We start from the raw sequence: 18,800 nt of genomic DNA, 5'->3' as shown, positions 1-18,800 counted from the left end.
AGCGTAAGTTAATGAAACTTCACTTCAATATCTGAATAATGTATAATTTGGGAAAGCAAACTGCAAAATTAAAAATCATTAGCAAGGAGGGAACAAGATATAGCTCAATGGTACAATGTCTTCAGACACTGGGCAAAGAGCTGGCTTCATTGGCATCTTCTTAGTTGTTTCTGAACTGTTAAAACCAATAGGGGAAGTCCTTAGCCTTTCAAAGAGTGCTCTTCTGGTCTCTTGCATAAGCAAACATTAGAAGATTCCATTTTGTTAATATGTGATACTGATGCTGTTTTTCACAAAAGGTTTAATTGTTGCTTGTTCATCTTATGTCATGATTTCAAAACACGTATTACAAAAAAATTCACCGAGGCAACATAGTATTTAGAGAACATTTCCATTTACTGTCCTCCTGCTTCCACCTCTCAAGCACCAAGAATTACAGGCTTGTGCCACTTCTGATTTTATTGTATAACTTTCCGGACAAGGCCACTGTCCACAACAGAAATTATTTTTTTGAGACAGAGTATTACAATGTATCCGATGCTGGATCCAACCAGGAGACCCAGGGCTTCAGTTTCCTGGGAGCTGCTTTTGGGCTTGAGCCAACAACCAGGAAGACTTTTTACTTTAGGTAACTACACTCAGAAAAATATGGTTCAGTCAGAACATAACAGAAAATAGACTAGGTATCTTATCTCTATTATTTTTTTGTGAAGGATTCGGTTGTAAGAAAGACATCTTGTTTAACATTAGCATTAGGTTGTGGGTTTTTTTTGTTTGTTTGTTTTTACTGGCCTGAAACTATGTAGCACAGCTGAACCTCTGCTACTTCTGCTTCCATCTGGGGAGTCGTTAGATTTAACATGTAGCTGTGTGCCTTTGGCCGGGTTTATGCAGCCCGGTGGACTGAACCAGGTCCGTAGCTGAGTACTCTACCAACTGAGCCACACCCCCAGCCCCCAAGCATTGGTGTTGCTCTTAGCTTGATTATGAAATTTATGGTGAAGCACTTTGATTTTCCAAGTACCTCTTAACCTCTTCACTTTTAAAATTTTGTTTGTTTTAGGGTCTCATATAGTATGGTCTGGGATGACTAAGAAAATACTATATAGCCAAGGATGAACTTCCGAACCTCCTGCCTCCATCAAGTGCTGTAATCACAAAGGTGCACACAACATACAGCTCTCTTCTACAATTCTAAGGCCAAGTATTCATTGCTTTCGGCTTGCAAATAAAAAAATATGGTTTAGAAGGTCGCCTGTTTGCAGAACCTAGGGGGAAAATGCTGGTGGTATTCATTTATTGACATCCTTGTTCTCTTACTTTAGCATCCTCAATAGTGTTCTTTTTCTTTGACCTACTTTCAAGAGCCTGCATTAGGTGTGGGTTCTTGTAGCAGCCTTCAACAGTGGCGGAGCAGATTTATTTTAGAAAAGCCTTAAAAACCGCCAGGTTACAACATTACTCATTTCGGTCTGTTCGAACTCTCTCCAAACTCTACTGTTCTTGTGCTCGCTGCTAGGTTTTCCAGAATGAGAGTTAAACCTCCTTCTGTTCTGGCCCAATTGTTTTCTTTGTGGCCTCCAACACCTAGAGAGCGTGTTTCCAGGAGGCGTTCTTGGGTGGGCACAGACACCAGGGCCAGCGCCGGCTCTGCAACTCTGCCCTGGCCTCCTCCAGCTTTCCTCCACACCGTGCACCCGCCAGGACCCCGGGGCCGCAGAAGCCTCGGCTCGCTGCAAACCCGCACCAGGCAGCCCGCCCCGCACCCCGGCCTTTGTACGTGCGCCCAGGCGTGCCAGCGCACCCGGCACGTGACCCCGCCGAACGTGGCATTGTGTTATCACGTGACCCAGGTGCGTACGCGACGGAGCGGGCTGCGAAGATGGCGGACGATGAGGCCGAGCAGGAGCGCCTGAGCGGTGGCGGCTGCGCGGCGGAGCTGCGGCGCCTGGGCGAGCGGCTGCAGGAGCTGGAGCGGCGGCTGTGCGAGAGCCGGGAGCCCGCCGTGGAGGCCGCCGCCGCGTACTGCCGGCAGCTGTGCCAGGTGAGCCCCTCCCCCTCCGCGGGCCTTAGCGGCCGGAGCGCGGGCGGTCCGCGCCTTTGTGTTCGGCGGCCGGGCTGGGCCGGGGGGCCTCCGGCTCCGTGCACGCTCCCGGGCTGGCGCCGCGGGCTCCCGGCTGGCCCTCGCGCAGCAGTCCCCGGTTCCGGCCGGTGCGCGCAGTCGCCCGGCCTTTGTTGTTAGGTTTAGGCTCCGACCGTAAGGTCTTTGTTGATGTTCTCGAGCCAATCCCGCCGGACCTGCAAGCTGGGAGTGGCGGCGGCGGCGGCGGCGGCGGCGGCGGCGTCTGCGCTGCGGCCGTGGCCGCTGGCTGCTCTCCGCGGTGCAAAGGAGCTGTCACCGTTCCGTAGACGGTTGTCCCTTAGGGGCGGCTTTTCCAGTGTCGGTTTCTCCTTTACGTTCCGGAAGAGTAGGATTTCCGGCCCCCTGCACCCCTACCCCCCACACCACATTTCTTGGGTTCTTTCCTGTTGAGTGCCTTAGTTGACAAGGGATTTGTGCTGGGGACAGTTTCAGACCTTGCCGTTCTTTTCTTGCCCAAGGACATTGCTTTCCAGCAACGGGTTCTAACTGGGATTCAGAATGTTAGTAACAATTTGCTTATGACAGAAATCAGAGTTTGGGTCTACCTTTGGACGTAATCACGACTCCCCAGATAACACATGAAATTCCAAGGAGCTGCTGCCTGCTATAAAGAACATTGATTAAATTGCGGAGGAAATAGACCGTTTTCACATTACGAGTGAACCTAATGGATGTGTCATTGTTGAGATTTTGTTCTGGAAACACTGAGGTTTGAACAGTGGTGGAGCATTATAGGATGTCAGAGTTAACGTTTTCACTTGCCAGCTTCCAAATTCTGAAATCTTTCTTTATAGGCTGATTCACATAAAGAAGAATCTCCATTTCTGTATGCACTGATGCGTATACATTGTTTTATGGCTTTTCATTATTTTAAAAAGAATTTCATAGGCTCGAGGCTGACTAGTTTAAAAATAAATGCAGTCAGAAAGTTGGAGGCAGCATTAGAGAGTCATTGTATTAAAGAATTTTTGAAATTTGCTGTTTTCTCTGCCCTGTAAGTGCTTACTTACTCTTACTTGGCCTTTATATGTGAAACTTACTTGAATATACTATATATGTAATATTTACAATATAATGTTATTTTTATATAATATTTTTAGCATAATTTACGAATAAGAAGGCTTTTGTTTATAAGTGGAGTCCACTTTTTTTGGGTTTTATTTGTTCAGTATACTCCACCTTTTGGGGGGGCTTGGTTGGTTTGTTTTGAGACGAATCTTATTGTGTAGTCCTGGCTGGTGTTGGATTTTGGGTAGTTGTCCTACTTCCCTGTCCCAAAAGCTGGAATTGAAGATTTGTGCCACCAACACCAATCTGGAGTCAGCTTTTTAACCTGTGGGAAAAATATTAAAGTCTATTTTAGTTTGGCGTAATAATTCCTTGGTAGTGTCCACTAATGATGGTCTTAAGAATTAATAATTCTGAGAAAATGAAGTCTCATGCAATAAAGACTATAGGGCTCTCTTTCTTTTTGGCAATTGATATAAAAGTATCACTGTGTGTGTGTGTGTGTGTGTGTGTGTGTGTGTGTGTAAAATAGTACTAGGCATTGAGCTGAGGGCCTCCAGCATGCTAGGTACACATCAGCAGGTCTTAAAGTTACTTTTAATGAATGAAATGGTTTAAAAAAAAATAAAAGTAATTTCCTATATTGGGCTTATTAAGTGATAAGTCTTAATGTACTTAAATCATTTTTTATTATCTTGCTAACAAAAATCAAACAGTAATGAAATAATCAGTGGTGGTTTTCAAGAATTATAAATTATAATTCATATTGAGGGCAGAGTATTACATAGCACAGGCTGGCCTCAAACTCAGTTAGTGGAGGATGACATTAAATCTTTGATTTTCCCGCTTCCGTCTCCCCAGTGCTGGGATTACAGGTTGTGTTCCCTGACACTGGGTTTTATTCCACACTGAGGGTCAAACCCAGTGTCTCTTGGGTGCTAGGCATGCACTGTAAAGGCTGATTTATGCTCACCATCCCCAAATTATGAATTAGAAAGGTGATCTCTAGAGCTAGTATACAACTCTAATCCTGCATCTGAGAGGCTGAAGCAGGCAGGTGGGATTTTGAGGCCACCCTGGGCTACATAAAGAGAGAATAGGGGGCGGGGCTCCAACTCGGACATTGTTAAGAATGGTGTCAGGACATCAACCTCAGTTAACATGGGATTTAATGTTAGAAGTAGGAGGAGCTAGAAATCAAGTCTTGTTTCCCAACCTTGGGATTATAATTCAACCTTTTCTGCATCTTTCTCCTGTAGAACTGGGCTGTTCACATGCTTTAGGAAAGCCAGAATGAATAAACTTTTGTCAGTTGCTGGGCTTCAGAGATAGTATTCTGTGAGCACTAAGCAGTGCTCAGTTTTTGAAACTCCTCCCTTTTGTGTTTGTTTAAAGATTGTTCTGTTACATGTGTGTATCTGTGCATGTGCCACAGCGTGGAGAGATGAGAGGAAGGCTTGTAGGAGTCAGTTCTTTCCTTCTACTTTGTGGGTCTCAGGGATCAAACTTGGAACTTTACTGAGCTATTTTTATATATTATTAAAAATATTTTTTAAGATTTATTTTTATCTAATGTGTATGGGTGTTTTGTCTGCATTTATTTGTACATCATGAATCGAATCAGAAGCCTGAAAAGGGTGTCAACTTCTCATGAACTTTTGGGGGTCTCTGCAACCACCGTGGCCAGCAGGGCATGACGACGGACAGACACGATCTGAGGGTGAATCAGGTTGGCAGAAAAGATTACACCTTTCATACTGTATAGTTGGACATAGGATTAAATGGGAGAAAAGGGCCATGTGAGCTGGGGTGTGGCTTGAGGTCAGGGGTTGAGGAATCCAGCATTGACCTTGACCTAGGCACTAGTCTTAATGTTACTGGAAGGGCCACAAGTTCCTCTTGCCAGAGATAAGAAAAATGCCCACTTTATTAAGCAGGAACTTTCCTCAAGCCCCTAAGGGAATGGAGACCCTTACCCAAATGCCTAATCTTGGGAAAAAGACTTCTGGGGAGCAGACGCTATACTACAATTTCTTCGTCTTACTCTATGGGCCTGTTCCCCTCACAATGCTCCCCAAAGGGAAGGTCCTGGTGTCTTGCTCTTTCCCATTATACTGCACCATTCTGGTTTCTCTACACTTATTAACTGAACTCTTGCCCTTGTGGCTTGACAGGCTTGACAGGCTTTCACCATTTTATGGCTGAATAGTATTCCATTGTGTATGTGTGTCTCATGTTTTCTTTATCCATTTTTCAGTTGATGGGCACTTGGTTAATTGCCTATCTTGGTTGTTGTAAATAGTCTCCAATGGACATGACATACTGATTTCATTTCCTTTGGATGTGGATCTAGCAGTGGGATGAACTTGTTGGTTTTTGCTCTTTCTGGGGGGCCTGCTACCCAGCTCCCAAATAAATCACACACGAAGGTTTATTCTTAACTTTGAATGCCCGGGCTTAGCTTGGCTTAGTTTCTAACCAGCTTTCCTTAACTTAAATGATCCCCCACTATCTTTGCCTCTGAGTTTTCCCATTTCTCTTACTTCTATAAATCTTACTCTTACTCTGTGGGAAGCTGGGTGGCTGACCCCAGATGTCCTTCTCCTTCTCTGGCTGCTGCCTCTCTCTTCCCTGATTTCTCCCTCCATATATTCTGCCTGCCAGCCCCACCTATCCTTTCTCCTGCCTTGCTATTGGCCAGTTCTTTATTAGACCATCAGGTGTATTAGACAGGCACCAGTAACACAGCTTCACAGAGTTAAATAAATGCAGCATAAACAAAAGTAACACACCTTAAAATACTATTCTACAGCAGTGGGATTTTTGGCTTTCATGGAACTTTTATGGGTTTCTGTTTGTTTTGTTTTGTTTTTGTTTTTTGAGACAGGGTCCCTCTGTGTAGCCATGGCCATCCTGGAATTCAGTTTGTAGACCAGACTGTCCTCCAACTCACAGAGATCCACCTGCCTCTGCTTCTCAAGTGCTGGGATTAAAGGCATGCACCACCACTGCATGATTTTGGTTTTAATTTTGTCTTTTTGATAATAACCATTGAGTGGGTGATTCTGTGGTGTTATTATTCCTCGAAAATGCTAAGCACATGCATTATCATCTAGCTGTACCCCTAGACACCTTATTGTGGTTTCAGGTGGTATCTTCCTGACAGTTAGTGAAGCTCAGGATTTTTTTTTTCATGATACATCCTTCTGAGAAGAGTATATCAAAGTGTTTTTTGACCATTTATAAGTTAGTTTTTTTGTTTTTTGCCACTGAGTTGTTTGAATTGCTTATACATTCTGGATGTTTTTAACCTCTTGTTAGAGAAATAGTGAAAATGATGTTTTTTTATTCAAAAGCTTCTCTTCATCTTGTTTCTTTTCCTGGATAGAAGTTCTGCAGGGACTTTTAGCTGGGTGTAATACCTGTCACCTAATTTTGCTTTCAGGACTATATCCAAAAGGTCTATGCCCGCTCTTTTTCTTCTAGTATTTTTATAGTTTATGAAATCTTTAATCTGTTTTTTGTTTTTGTCGTCCCCCCCCCCCCCCCCAGACAGAGTTTCTCTGTGTAGCTTTGGAGCCTGTCCTAGAACTTGCTCTGTAGACCAGGCTGGCCTCGAACTCATGGGGAGAGATCCGTTTGGCTCTGCCTCTTGAGTGCTGCACCACTGCTTGGCTCTTTAATCTGTTTTGAGTTGTTTTGTATATAGTGAGAGAAAGGAGTTCAGCTTAATTTTTCTCATGGATGTTGGATTTTCCCACTTCCACTCACTGACTACAGTATTCTTCCCCAGTGTATGTTCCTGGCACCTTGTGGAACTCTATCTAGTTAGCTGTTGACGGTGAGCTAAAAATGAATTTGTTTAAATTTTGACCTTTACTTCAGCAGGAATTGGGCTGGAGAATCCAGTGAACACACAGAAGTAGAAATCACTTTATAACCCCTAGTTGAGACAGAAGGCCCTGGCCTCCATGTCATCCCTCTCCCCTGCTTGCACGTGAAGGGAAAAATAAAAGTTCTACTCATCGGGAAGAGTGCAGAGCAGTAAACATGGATGTCTGAGAGAACCGTTGCAGCTCTTTAATTTTCCTTTTTTTTTGAAAGTTAGCCTAAAATTAGTTTTATGTAACTGAATATTTTAATTATACCACCTATTTGCTTAATATTGACTCACAACGAGATCATAAGATCCCCAGGGATAATCTCTGACATTGTTTCAGAATAATTTCTCTGGTTCCTAATGTAAATCCTGGCTCTCTAGAGGGAATGGTTACGTTGCTGAGCTAGTACTGACAGTATTTTCTGAGTATTTACTGCTGTGGGTCAGGAACCACCGCCATGATTCCTGGTGTCAAGTATTGTACAGTCTCCAGAAGAGAAAAGTAATTTTTTTTTTTTTTTTTTTTTGAGCTGAGGATCAAACCCAGGGCCTTGCTAGGCAAGCGCTCTACCACTGAGCTAAATCCTCAACCCGAGAAAAGTAATTTTTAATGTAATTTGTCTTTTTTGTTTCTAAGATGAATACAGTATAATAGAAAGTTATTTGCTTAGGAATTTAAATAGAAACATTCCAGCAGAGTTCTTAAAGGCATTTTAAGATAATTACTCCTTGAAAAAGAAGCCAGTTTAGTAGTTCATCAGTAGTTTGTGTGGGTATAATGTTTGTTTACAACATTGTATACTGGGCTGGTTGTGGATTGTGACTGTTTCAAGTCTTTGTTTTATGGTGGCTGGCTTCTGTTTTTAACCATTTTACTTGTTTTGACTGCTGGGGTTGACCTCCAGGAGTTGGTGCTAGGCAAGTGGTTTGCCACTGAACTATATCCCAAGCTTAGCATTTGTTTTAAAGTTTGATTTGGAGTTTTAGAAGTCTCACACTCGCTCTCTCCAGCGTGGGCGGACAGACACAGATTCTAATCACTTGGTTTGTGATAGTGGCATTTAGTCCAATAAACCTGGGTTCTGAATTACTGAAGGAGGATTGGGAGTCCTGCCCGTGGATATTTGTCCTCCTCCCTGGTAACCACTGTGGTGTTGAGAAGCAGTGAAGGGGGTGGGGGCTGGATGGCAGTGGATGGCGGTTGGGGGGGTGTTTCACATTTAGATAAATGAGTTCCAGCAGTACAGCCAGTTTAGAAATAGGTTCAGGTAAAAGAGCTTTGGATTTAAATTAATTATACTGAACATAGGAGTTAACAAACCTTTACCTCCTTAGCACAGTTGCAAGCAATTACTTAAAACAGCTGTCTACAACAACCTGCCACTGACTCCCAGCCTTTTGGCTAAGTTAAGAGTCGAGGCCCAGCAGGGCTCAAATGTAAAGTAAATAAAATGAAGTGGAGCCTGGTATGATTGCTCCCACCTGTGAGCCCTGCCGTGAGGAAGCTCAGCTGTAGGGGTTTGCTATGGATTTGAGGCCAGCCTGGGCTATATGATAAGACTCTCCCCACCTCCCCCATGTAATTGAAATTCTGAACTTTTTCTTTTTGAAACAGTCTCACTCTGTAGCCCTGACTGTCCTGGAACTTGCTATGTAAACCAGGTTTGCCTCAGGCTCACAAAGATCTACCTGCCTCTGCCTCTGCCTCCCAAGTCCTGGGATTAAAGAAATTCTGAATTTTTTGGAAGCATTTAAACCAGGCTTTGTGGAATTGTGGTTTTTGCACAGAATCCCAGCATTCTAGAGACAGAAGCAGGAGGAATGAGAGTTCAAGGCCAGCCAGGTGGCTGGAGAGATGGCTCAGCCATTGAATGCTTGCTGCTCTTCCAGAGGATGCTACACGATTTATACTTCCTTAGACTGGAGATGTCAGAAGGCTGTGGATCATTAAATAAAATTGTTTTGCTTTTGCATACTGAGAATTGAAACTGGGGCTTGGTGTCTACTAAGCAAGCAAGCATTCTACCACTGATCTATATTCCTAGCCATTTCCTTTTGTCTTTTGTGAGAAGGTCTTGCTGAATTGGCCTAATAAGCCTTGAACTCAGTGTGTAGCCTAGACAGGCCTTGACCTCTGCTTTCTTTGTTTTTAAACTTGCTTATTTAGGGGTTGAGGATTCAGCTCAGTGTTAGAGTGCTTGCCTAGAAAGCTCAAGGCCCTGGGTTTGGTCCAGCAAAAAAACAAAAACAAAAAACAAAAAACTTGCTTATTTAGGGTATGGGGGTGGGTGGAGAGTAGGCTGAGTGTGGAGCTCTGAGGATAACTTGTTTCTCCTGTCACCCTGTGCTTTCCAGTATTGAACTAAAGTCAGTCTCCTCGGGCTAGGCCTGAACTTTGTTAATCCTTCTGCTTCATCTCCCTCTCACCCCCAGTAACTAGAGTTACAAAGTGCCACCAGGCCTACCTAAGATGTGGTTTATTGTTAACTTTCTGCTTTTGATTGAAAATGTCTAGTATGTCATATGTCACAAAGGACTACATGTATGGTGTATATACCATATAGTCTAATATGTATGTAATAAGTTGTACTACTTAGACTTGTGTAATGTGAACATGCTCTTTAATATTAGAACAGTGATAAAATTGCCTGGTGATGCATTTGTCCCAATGTTATGTGTGTGTGTGTGTGTGTGTGTGTGTGTGTGTGTTTTAGATTTATTTACTATTTTAATGTGCATTGGGGTTTTGCCTGCATGATGTCTTAGGATGGCAGATCCCTTGGAACTGGATCTACAGACAGTTGTGAACTGCCATGGGAGTGCTAGGAAGTGAATGCAGGTTCTTTGGAGGAGCAGCTAGTGCTCTTACCAGCTGAGCCATCTCTAGCCCCTGTATTCCTGTTATTAAGTAACCATGTGCATTGAAATGGGCAGTAACTATTCAGACCCAAAGAGGGACAGTGAAAACTTGATCTTTCCATTTTGAAACTTTGTCTCCTTTCTAGGTAGGGGTGTGTGTGTGTGTGTGTGTGTGTGTGTGTGTGTGTGTGTGTACACATATGGCTGTGGTGGGAATCTTAATAGTTGAAGGTAACATACTCTACCTTGTACCTTCCTGTTGTTTTCCAGTGCTTGACAGATGGAGCCCAGGCCTCCATGTTAGGCAAGTACTTTACATTGAGCTATATCCCCAGCCCTGTTTTGTTTTTTATGTGTGTGACCCAAAATATATTGTCTAGATAATTTTGTAGCAAATCATATAACTCCTTGGCTTTGTTTAAAATTAAACAACAGTCAAGCATAATGATAACGAACGAACCTGTGTAATCTTAGCACTCAGTGTAAACTACAATGTGAAATCTTGTCTAAACCATAACAAAATCCCAACAATAAACAACGAAATTCTGCCTGATAATTGTGGTTTGGAATTGTGACTTACTAGAAAATTATTGGTAGATGTTTAGGACAGTAAGCCATTTATTTATTTATTTTTGGGTGTTTTGCTTGAATGTGTGTATGTGTACCATGTATATCCCTGGTGCCTGTAGAAGGCATGAGATCCCTGGGATGTAACTCAGTGATAGAGTACTTGACTAGCAGGACCAAAACTTTAAATTTTAAGTTTTAAAAATGTAAGGGCAAAGTGTTTGAAATTGCATAAGCACGTTCCTTAAGAAACTAGCCTGATTTTGATTAGGGGCTATCTCAGTTGGTAGACACATTAAATTAGAATATAAGATGGCTTGCTTCTTAATTAGGGATAATTACTTTAGGTATTGAGGGAGTAATAATAGGCCATTTAAGTTTTAAAAACTTAAATAATGCTCATGGGAAATATTTTAAATGTTCATAATTAGTGTGGTTTTGCATACTGAAGACATTAAGTCCTGCTTTCTAGAATGTGCTTATGTCAATTTTAGCAAAGGAGGAAACAACCAAACTTCTTTCTGCTGCTATGTATGCTTTGGTCTGAAATTAAAATGGGGGATGAGAAGATGTGTTCTGTAGTTGCCCTTCATGCCTTTGTTTCTTGGTTTGTTTATTGATTTTTTTTAGTGCTGGAGAGCCCAACCTGGAGTCTTGATCTTGCAAGCAAGTACTCTACCAGTGATTTACACCTTAAGTGCCTTGGAACATTTACTTACAATACAGAAAACAGGATTTTTGTTCTGAGACAAGGGTCTCAGTGAAGCCTGGGGCTTGCTCTGCAGCTGAGGAGACCTTGAACTCCTGGCCCTCCTGTGTCCACCTTCCAAATGCTGTGGTTCCCTGAGTACTTCCTGGTTGTACCTCAGAAGAAAAATGTTATTTTTCTCCTCTAACTTTGCATTAAAAAATTAATGATCTCTTAAGTATACATATTTGGCCAAAATGATTTCTTATTTAATCATAGCTGTGGAGTGTATCTCTGCTGGTGTGGCTCACAAAACTCAGGGAACATATACATAGATAAGCAGTAATACTAGGTAGGAAGAATGTAGTGATAAATACAGTAAATGGAGTATGAGTTAAGAGAGGTAGAGCTTTTGGGGAAAAAAGTGCTTTTGAAACTAAAGCTTTAGCTAGTCTGGAATTCACTATGTAGACCAGGATTCCCTCAATTTATGGCAATTCTCAGCTGTAGTGGAATATTATTTTAAGGTGCATTACTTTTGTTTATGTTGCATTTGTTTAACTCTGTGAAGCTGTGTTACTGTGCCTGTCTAAACACCTAATGGTCTAATGAAGAGCTGAATGGCCAATAGCAAGGCAGGAGAAAGGATAGGTGGGGCTGGCAGGCAGAGAGAATATATAAAAGGAGAAATCTGGGAGAAGATATCAAGGAGCCAGAGAATGAGGAGGACTTCAGGGGCCAGCCACCCAGCTACACAGCAAGCCACGGAGTAAGAGGAAGACGGGATAATTTAAGAAAAGCTGGCTAGAAACAAGCTAAGCTAAGACTCTGGGCATTTATAAGTAAGAATAAGCCCCATATGTGATTTACTTGGGAGCTGGGTGGTGGGTCCCCCAAAAGAGTTCAAAACAACCAACAACATTTTGGTGTACCAACATGGGGCTCTCGATTTCCATAGGGCCTGAGAAAGCTTGAAAAGTAGAAAAGAAAAGAAAAAAAGACATGCTCCTTTAAGAGGTGCTGCTGTTCAGTTGGCAGTGCTCAATTAAAACAGCAAGCTAAGTAAAAAGCCTGTGGTAACACAGGTACTGGCTTCTACAGCTAGGAAGGTTAAATGCATTTTAAGTCATGAATCTCTGACCAGGGCTGCAAGCTTTAAGCTTGGCTTTCCCAGCCGACAATTGGGTGGAGCCAGTGGAGAGCTGTGAGTGGAGAATCCAGATGTAAGTTGGCAGTTTAACAGTTTACTCCTGCTGTCAAAAAAGACTAGAGATACACAGTAAGAGACCTAGAGGGAAAAACCTCTAAACAGGTGACAGCATGTTGCACAGTGTGCATATGCTTAAGAAAAGGAAGAAGGTGTAGTCATAGGAAAAAAAAAGTCTTCAAAGAGAGTAAAAGAAAAAAGCCATGTAAGATGGGAAATACACAGGTAGTTTGGATCCTGTATGTTATTAAGTAGATTTTGAATTTTTTGATTGTTGAAAAGCAAAAGGTAGCTGCAAAGAGACCTGGAATTGGAAGAGGGACTGTTGAAATAAATCAGCCTATATACTTTAGGAATGCCTTAATTTTTAAAAAGTCGAAGTATATTTGTCAAATGGAAATAAAACTGTAAGTACAATACCTTAAACAAAACCAGAAACATATATACAATATGTTGTAACAAAAATAACCTTAAATTTTTATCAATATAAAAAAAATCCTTTAAGGCCAGACAGTGGTGGTGCATGCCTTTAAGAGTTTTGTTCCCACAGGAGATGAGAGGCTGTGGATTCCTTCAGGGTTAGTGTGGATCGGGTTTGATCAAGTGAGACCTCCCGAATCTTGACAGGTGATATCTATCAGCAAAGATTACTGCTGGTCTTCCCAGGACTTGGCCATTATCTGAAAATTTCTCTCTGGGACCCTAAGGATACTTCATCCACAGACAGCAGGAAGCAGTATTGTGAAAACAACGTCCACATTCCTAAGAGTTGGGGGGTGTAGGTGGTTTTGTTTATTTGGTGGTTTGTGGGTGTTTGTTATCATTTAGGGGAATAGAGTATATTGATACAAAGTTAAAGTGAGTTTTGTTACACTGTATATGTTTCTACTCTCATTTAAAGGTTTTTTTGTTTTGTTTTGTTTTGTTTTGTTTGTTTTTCGAGACAGGGTTTCTCTGTGTAGCTTTGCGCCTTTCCTGGAACTCACTTGGTAGTCAGGCTGGCCTCAAACTCACAGAGATCCGCCTGCCTCTGCCTCTGAGTGCTGGGATTAAAGGCATGCACCACGAACGCCCGGCCTTAAAGGATTTTTTTTATATTGATAAAAATTTAAGGTTATTTTTGTTACAACATATTGTATATATGTTTCTGTTTTTGTTTAAGGTATTGTACTTACACAGTTTACTTAAAAATGTAAGGTAAAATTCTAGTTTTTGAAAGTTATTATTATAAACTATATAGAATAATTAGGATAATCAGGAAACTAGATTAGTGACTAATAATTTATAAGAATCAAAATTGTAGATATGTTAGGTATGCTTTCCAGATCAAATAGAGATATATTTTATATAGATAGCTCGTCTTCAAATACTTCAAAGACCATTAGAATATGGCATTTAAAATGCTTTGTTAACCTAAGTTTTTTCATGACAATGAGACACATCTGCTCCTGGCAGCACTAATTTACTTCAGAGAAGATGATGGGCATTGAAGAAACAATGCAGTTTGCTTTCACTGTGGCAATGTTAGCCACTGGGCAAAGAAACTGTTCTTGCCTTTGATTACTGATGGTGTGCTGTGCAGACTGGACACGCAGGACACACAGGAAAAAGACTGTTGAACTTTCCCAAAACAAGGCAGGATAGTCCTTCAAAATTCTGCTTCACAGAAGAGCCTGCCTGATACTCTGCAAGACATAGAGGAAAGTGACTGATGAACTTTGCCAATACAGGGCAGGACAGTCTTCAAATTACCTGCTTCACTGAAAAGTTTGCCAGATATTTTGGGTCTGTAGGCTAAAGATGGATGCCCCAACATTGCAGAGGAACTTTGGGTGACTGTCCAGGCAGTCAAATGTCTCTGTTGTTAGATAATATTACATCCTTCTGGGTCTTTGATGGAGCTGAAGACTAAATAGTTGCAGTTTTCCTTAGTTATGATAGAAAGTAAATTAGGTATAAAATTTTGCATTCACTAAGATAGGATAGATAATGCATTATTTTCTCTGAATATGCTAACTACAAATGGACAGAATATTGTGCATGTAATCCTTACTTGATAAATGTTATTGTATATAGTCTTACTATGTTTAAGTTAAAGCCCTTTCATTTTTATTTAGACAAAAAGGGGGGAATGTAGTAGAATATTATTTTAATGTGTGTTACTTTTGTTTATGTTGCATTTGTTTAACTCTGTGAAGGTGTGTTACTGTGCTTGTGTAAAAAACGTGTGATGGTCTAATAAAGAACTGAACAGCCAATAGCAAGGCAGGACAAAGGATAGGCGGGCCTGGCAGGCAGAGAGAATATATAGGAGAAATCTGGAAGGAAAAGAAAAGAGGGAAGAAGTAGCCCGAGAAGGAGGAGGACTCCAGGGGCGAACTACCCAGCCACACAGCAAGCCTTGGAGTAAGAGTAAGATTTACAGAGTAAGAACGGGGAAAAGCCCAGAGGCAAAAGGTACACGGAATAACTTAAGGAAAAGCCAAGCTAAGGCTGGGGATTTATAATTAAGTATAAGCATCCGTGTGTCATTTAACTGGGAGCTGGGTGGTGGGCCCCCCAAAAGAGTAAAAACAACAACATTCAGCATATTGGATACTGAAATTACAACTATGAACTACTATACCCTTTTTTTTTTTTTTAAGTAAAATACTTATCTATTATGTGTATGAGTGTCTTTGTATGCATATTTGAATATGTACCGTGTGTGTGCCTGATACCCACAGAAGACAGAAGAGGGAGTTGGATCCCCTGGAACTGGAATTACAGGTGTTTGTGAACCACCATGTGGGTGCTAGGAGCCAAACATAGGTCTGTTTGAATCCACTTGGAGAAACCAAAGACTTAGGCTCAAGTCAAATTTAGATTAAATGAATTTATTCTTACTGCTAGCAGAAGGACAGCAGCCTTAGACAACAGCATGCCATGAGAAAGGGGGTAGTGGGTCAAGGTGGGTTTTAACATGGCCATCAGAAAGGTGTGTGTTATAACAATCCGTGGAATCCACAGCTGGGCAGAGGAATTGTTTTACTTCCCTCAGTCGTTTCTTACTTCCCCACTCTGTAGTAATCAAATCATTTCATCCCTTTCACATAGTGGTAAGTGGGTTTTACAGAAGCAAAGGCAGCTGTTAGTCACAGTCTGTTATCCTGTTCTATCTCACCTGCAGGCCACTAGGATCTCCCAGAGCAAAAGGTCAGTGTCCCTTAAGGGATGCCTGGGTCCATATTAAGTTTCTTTAGCCATCCCAAGGGACCTGTGTAAATTATTACTCAGGTCTGAACACTAATGACTGAGATAGAGCAGTTCATTAACTGAGTCATCTCTCCAGCCCCGTATATTTTTATTGAGTCAGTTTGAGATAAGGTCTCACGTTGTAGTTCAGGCTGGGTTCAGACTCCTAGCACTTTATGTTAGTCTCCTGAGAGCTGAGGTTCTAGACATGAGCTACCACACCTAGAACCTCTCTCTGTTCTCTAATCCCAGCCTTAAAAACAAAATACTCTACCCCTTCACTATGACTTTGGAAATGTTGTAGAATGACCTCTTCATTTTAACATGTTTCTTTACTGTGTATTTAACCTGGTCTGAAGTCTGTGATTTGATTGTTTCTGTCTTATACAATCTAATAATAGCATCCTAATTCTTACCTTAATCTTAGGTCTTTTTGCTTGTGAAGTCTTCCTTTTGTCTTTCTTCCTCATTGGTAGTCTAGTGCTTGAAATAATATTTCTAAAATTTAGATTTTTTAGGAACTTAAGAGAATCTGTAGATCCTGAAGTTTAGCTTGTGCCCATAAGACGTAACTTATTCTTGCCACTTTGAAACAAAATTATTACACAATGCTTACTTTATAAACTCCTTCCTTCTCCTCCATGGAACTCAGGCCTTACACCTGTTGGACAAGCACTCAACCATAGCCTTATACTCCGAGTGCCTTTTTTGTTTTGCTTTCTTCTGTAGGGTCTCATTGTGTACAGGCTGCCCTCAAACCTGGTCTTTCTGAGGCAGTACATGTACTACCACAACTGCTGTGTGAGTTGTGCTATTCTATTTAAACTTAAAATTTACTTTTGCTTTCGTGGTCTACTACTAGATCATAATCAACAGTTGGAAAAACTTTTTTTTTGTAGGGGTGTTTTGCCTGCATGTATGTTTGTGTACCATGTGTATGGTACTTACTCATGGAGACCAGAAATGGGCATCATATCCCTTGGAACTGAAGTTACAGACAGTTGTTAGTTGCCATGTGGGTGATGGGAATTGAACACTGGTTAGGAAGAGCAGCCAGTGCTCCTAACTGTTGAACCGTCTCTCCAGCCCTAGAGATCTTAGGGGATCTTTAGGGGATCTTAGGGCCTTACCTGCCAGCAGCACAAAGCCAAGTTGCTCCCAACGTTACGCTGGCCTTTTAGTTAACTTGACCAAAATCATTCCTTTTTTTTTTTTTCCTTGCAATGCCATGACTTGTATATAGGGGCATCTGAATGTTTTTAAGGGTTCTGTCCCTGAGCATATTTCCACATTCCCTCAAAACATTCTACTTGATTAGGAAAAACATCAAGTTTAAAATCGTTGTTTTTTGAGTCAGGATCTAATATATCCCTGACCTGGAATTCACTGTAGCTGAGGATGACTATCAGTTCTCAGGTCAAACTCCATTACTGAGGAAATTTAGAACAGGAACTCAAGGCAGGACCAGGTGTAAGAAACTAAAGCAGAAGAAAGCTGCTTACTTGCATAACTCAGGATCCCCTCCCAGGGGTGATAACACCCACAGTGGACCCTGCCACATCAATCATTAACCAAGAAAATGCCCCACAGACTTAGCCATGGGTCACTCTGGTGGGGCCATGTTCTCTGTTGAAGTTCTCTCTTTTCAAATGACTGGCATGTGTCAAGTTGACAATTAACCAGGACAATTGATAATTATATTTTCAAGTCATCTGTTGTTATCGCTTTGAAAATATTTTGCACAATCACTGATTTACCTGTTTGTTTAAAGCCTGCATTTTAGAGAAGGTAAAAGACTTTTTTTGCAGTGATACATGCAGGTGGTATGCTAGGTGGTTATTGTTATTAGAGATGGAACTTTTCCTTTGTTCACAAGAAAAGGAAATTGTTTTGAAGATTTCCTCAGCTTGCTCAAAACTTAAACTGGTGGTAGGTGGGGTGGGGTGGGGTAGTGGTAGACAGAAGCTAGGAACTTAAAAGTATAATTTTTGAACTCCGACTTGAATTCTGTGTTCTTTCTTTTGTCCCTGTTCTTATATGGAGACCAAAAGCAGAATGCTTGCTGGAAGTAAAGGGTACACATTAGATTATTATGATTAGGAGGTGTTGATACAGTCTCCCCATCATCCAAGAATGTTAGTCTTAGCAGTGGTAGACTACTGGGGACTCTGGGTTTGATTCAGTGGCAGAGCACCTACTAGTTCTCATCCCTTACACCTAAGGGAGTGGAAGAGGGAGCAGCTTCAATTTCTTCTCTAGATAGTGACTTTTTAAAAAAGATGTATTTATTTATTACATATGTATATATGCCTACATGCCTGAAGAAGGTACCAGATCTCATTACAGATGGTTGTGAGCCACCATGTGGTTACTGGAAATTGAACTCGGGACCTCTGGAAGAACAGCCAGTGCTCTTAACCTCAGCCATCTCTCCAGCCCCTAGCTAGTGATTTTTAAATACAAAAGAAAACCAAACATCACTCCTTTCTCTCCAGAGTTTCACTTCTACTTTGATGTATAAAGCAGAAAAATTTATCAATGAGCATTCCACCTTGAAATGTGTTTGCTCTTGTCTAAAATAGAAAAATTAATCTCTGCAGAAAGTTGGGCAAAGATGAATCAGTGGTGAGATTGAGTTCATACATAATTTTAGTATTACTTTCTTGCTATATAGGTGAGGTTTTACTTTTCTTGTGTCTCCTCATTCTTCCTCCTTTTCTGTACTCTGAAAGACAATTGACAGGCTCGTTCTAGAGAGATAGACTTCCTCTCCCTTTTTGTTTATATTGTTTTAGCACACAAACTAGTGGGCTTTACTATAGCATTTGTCTTTTCTTTTCTTTTCTTTTTTTTCTTTTTGGAGCTGAGAACTGAACCCAGGGCCTTGCACTTGCTAGGTAAGCGCTCTACCACTGAGCTCAAGCCCCAGCCCCTACTATAGCATTTTAGTTTGTACCTTTATACTCCCCATTATTTGCTCCCCATTACCCTCTTGTCTCTCATACTGATTCCTTTTCTTCCCCCAGATAATTCCTCTTCTGACTTATATGATTGACTGACCAGTTGATAGATTGATTTGGTTGATCAGTCAGTCTAAACTGCATGAGGAAAAAAAAAGGTCCAGTATTTTGTCTATCTTCCCTTCTGTTAACCTTCCATTTTCTTTTTGGTGTTTGAGATGTGGTCTCCCTATTAGCTTATAGTGGCCACAGTC

General features: G+C 41.5%; 1 protein-coding gene across 1 annotated transcript in view; it reads left to right on the top strand.

Annotated features, from left to right (window-relative positions):
- Positions 1 to 1,859: 1,859 nt before the first annotated feature.
- Positions 1,860 to 18,800, top strand: part of Znf292 (zinc finger protein 292) — a 72,334-nt gene continuing 55,393 nt past the window's right edge. The window contains exon 1 of the mRNA XM_036177813.1: positions 1,860 to 2,044. Within this exon, the coding sequence (XP_036033706.1) occupies positions 1,883 to 2,044 (162 nt within the window). The 5' untranslated portion in view covers positions 1,860 to 1,882. The remainder of the gene's footprint in view (positions 2,045 to 18,800) is intronic.

Source organism: Onychomys torridus, chromosome 2 (assembly GCF_903995425.1).
Source record: "Onychomys torridus chromosome 2, mOncTor1.1, whole genome shotgun sequence".
Taxonomy (NCBI): Eukaryota; Metazoa; Chordata; class Mammalia; order Rodentia; family Cricetidae; genus Onychomys; species Onychomys torridus.
This window is presented reverse-complemented; position numbering and strand designations above follow the sequence as displayed.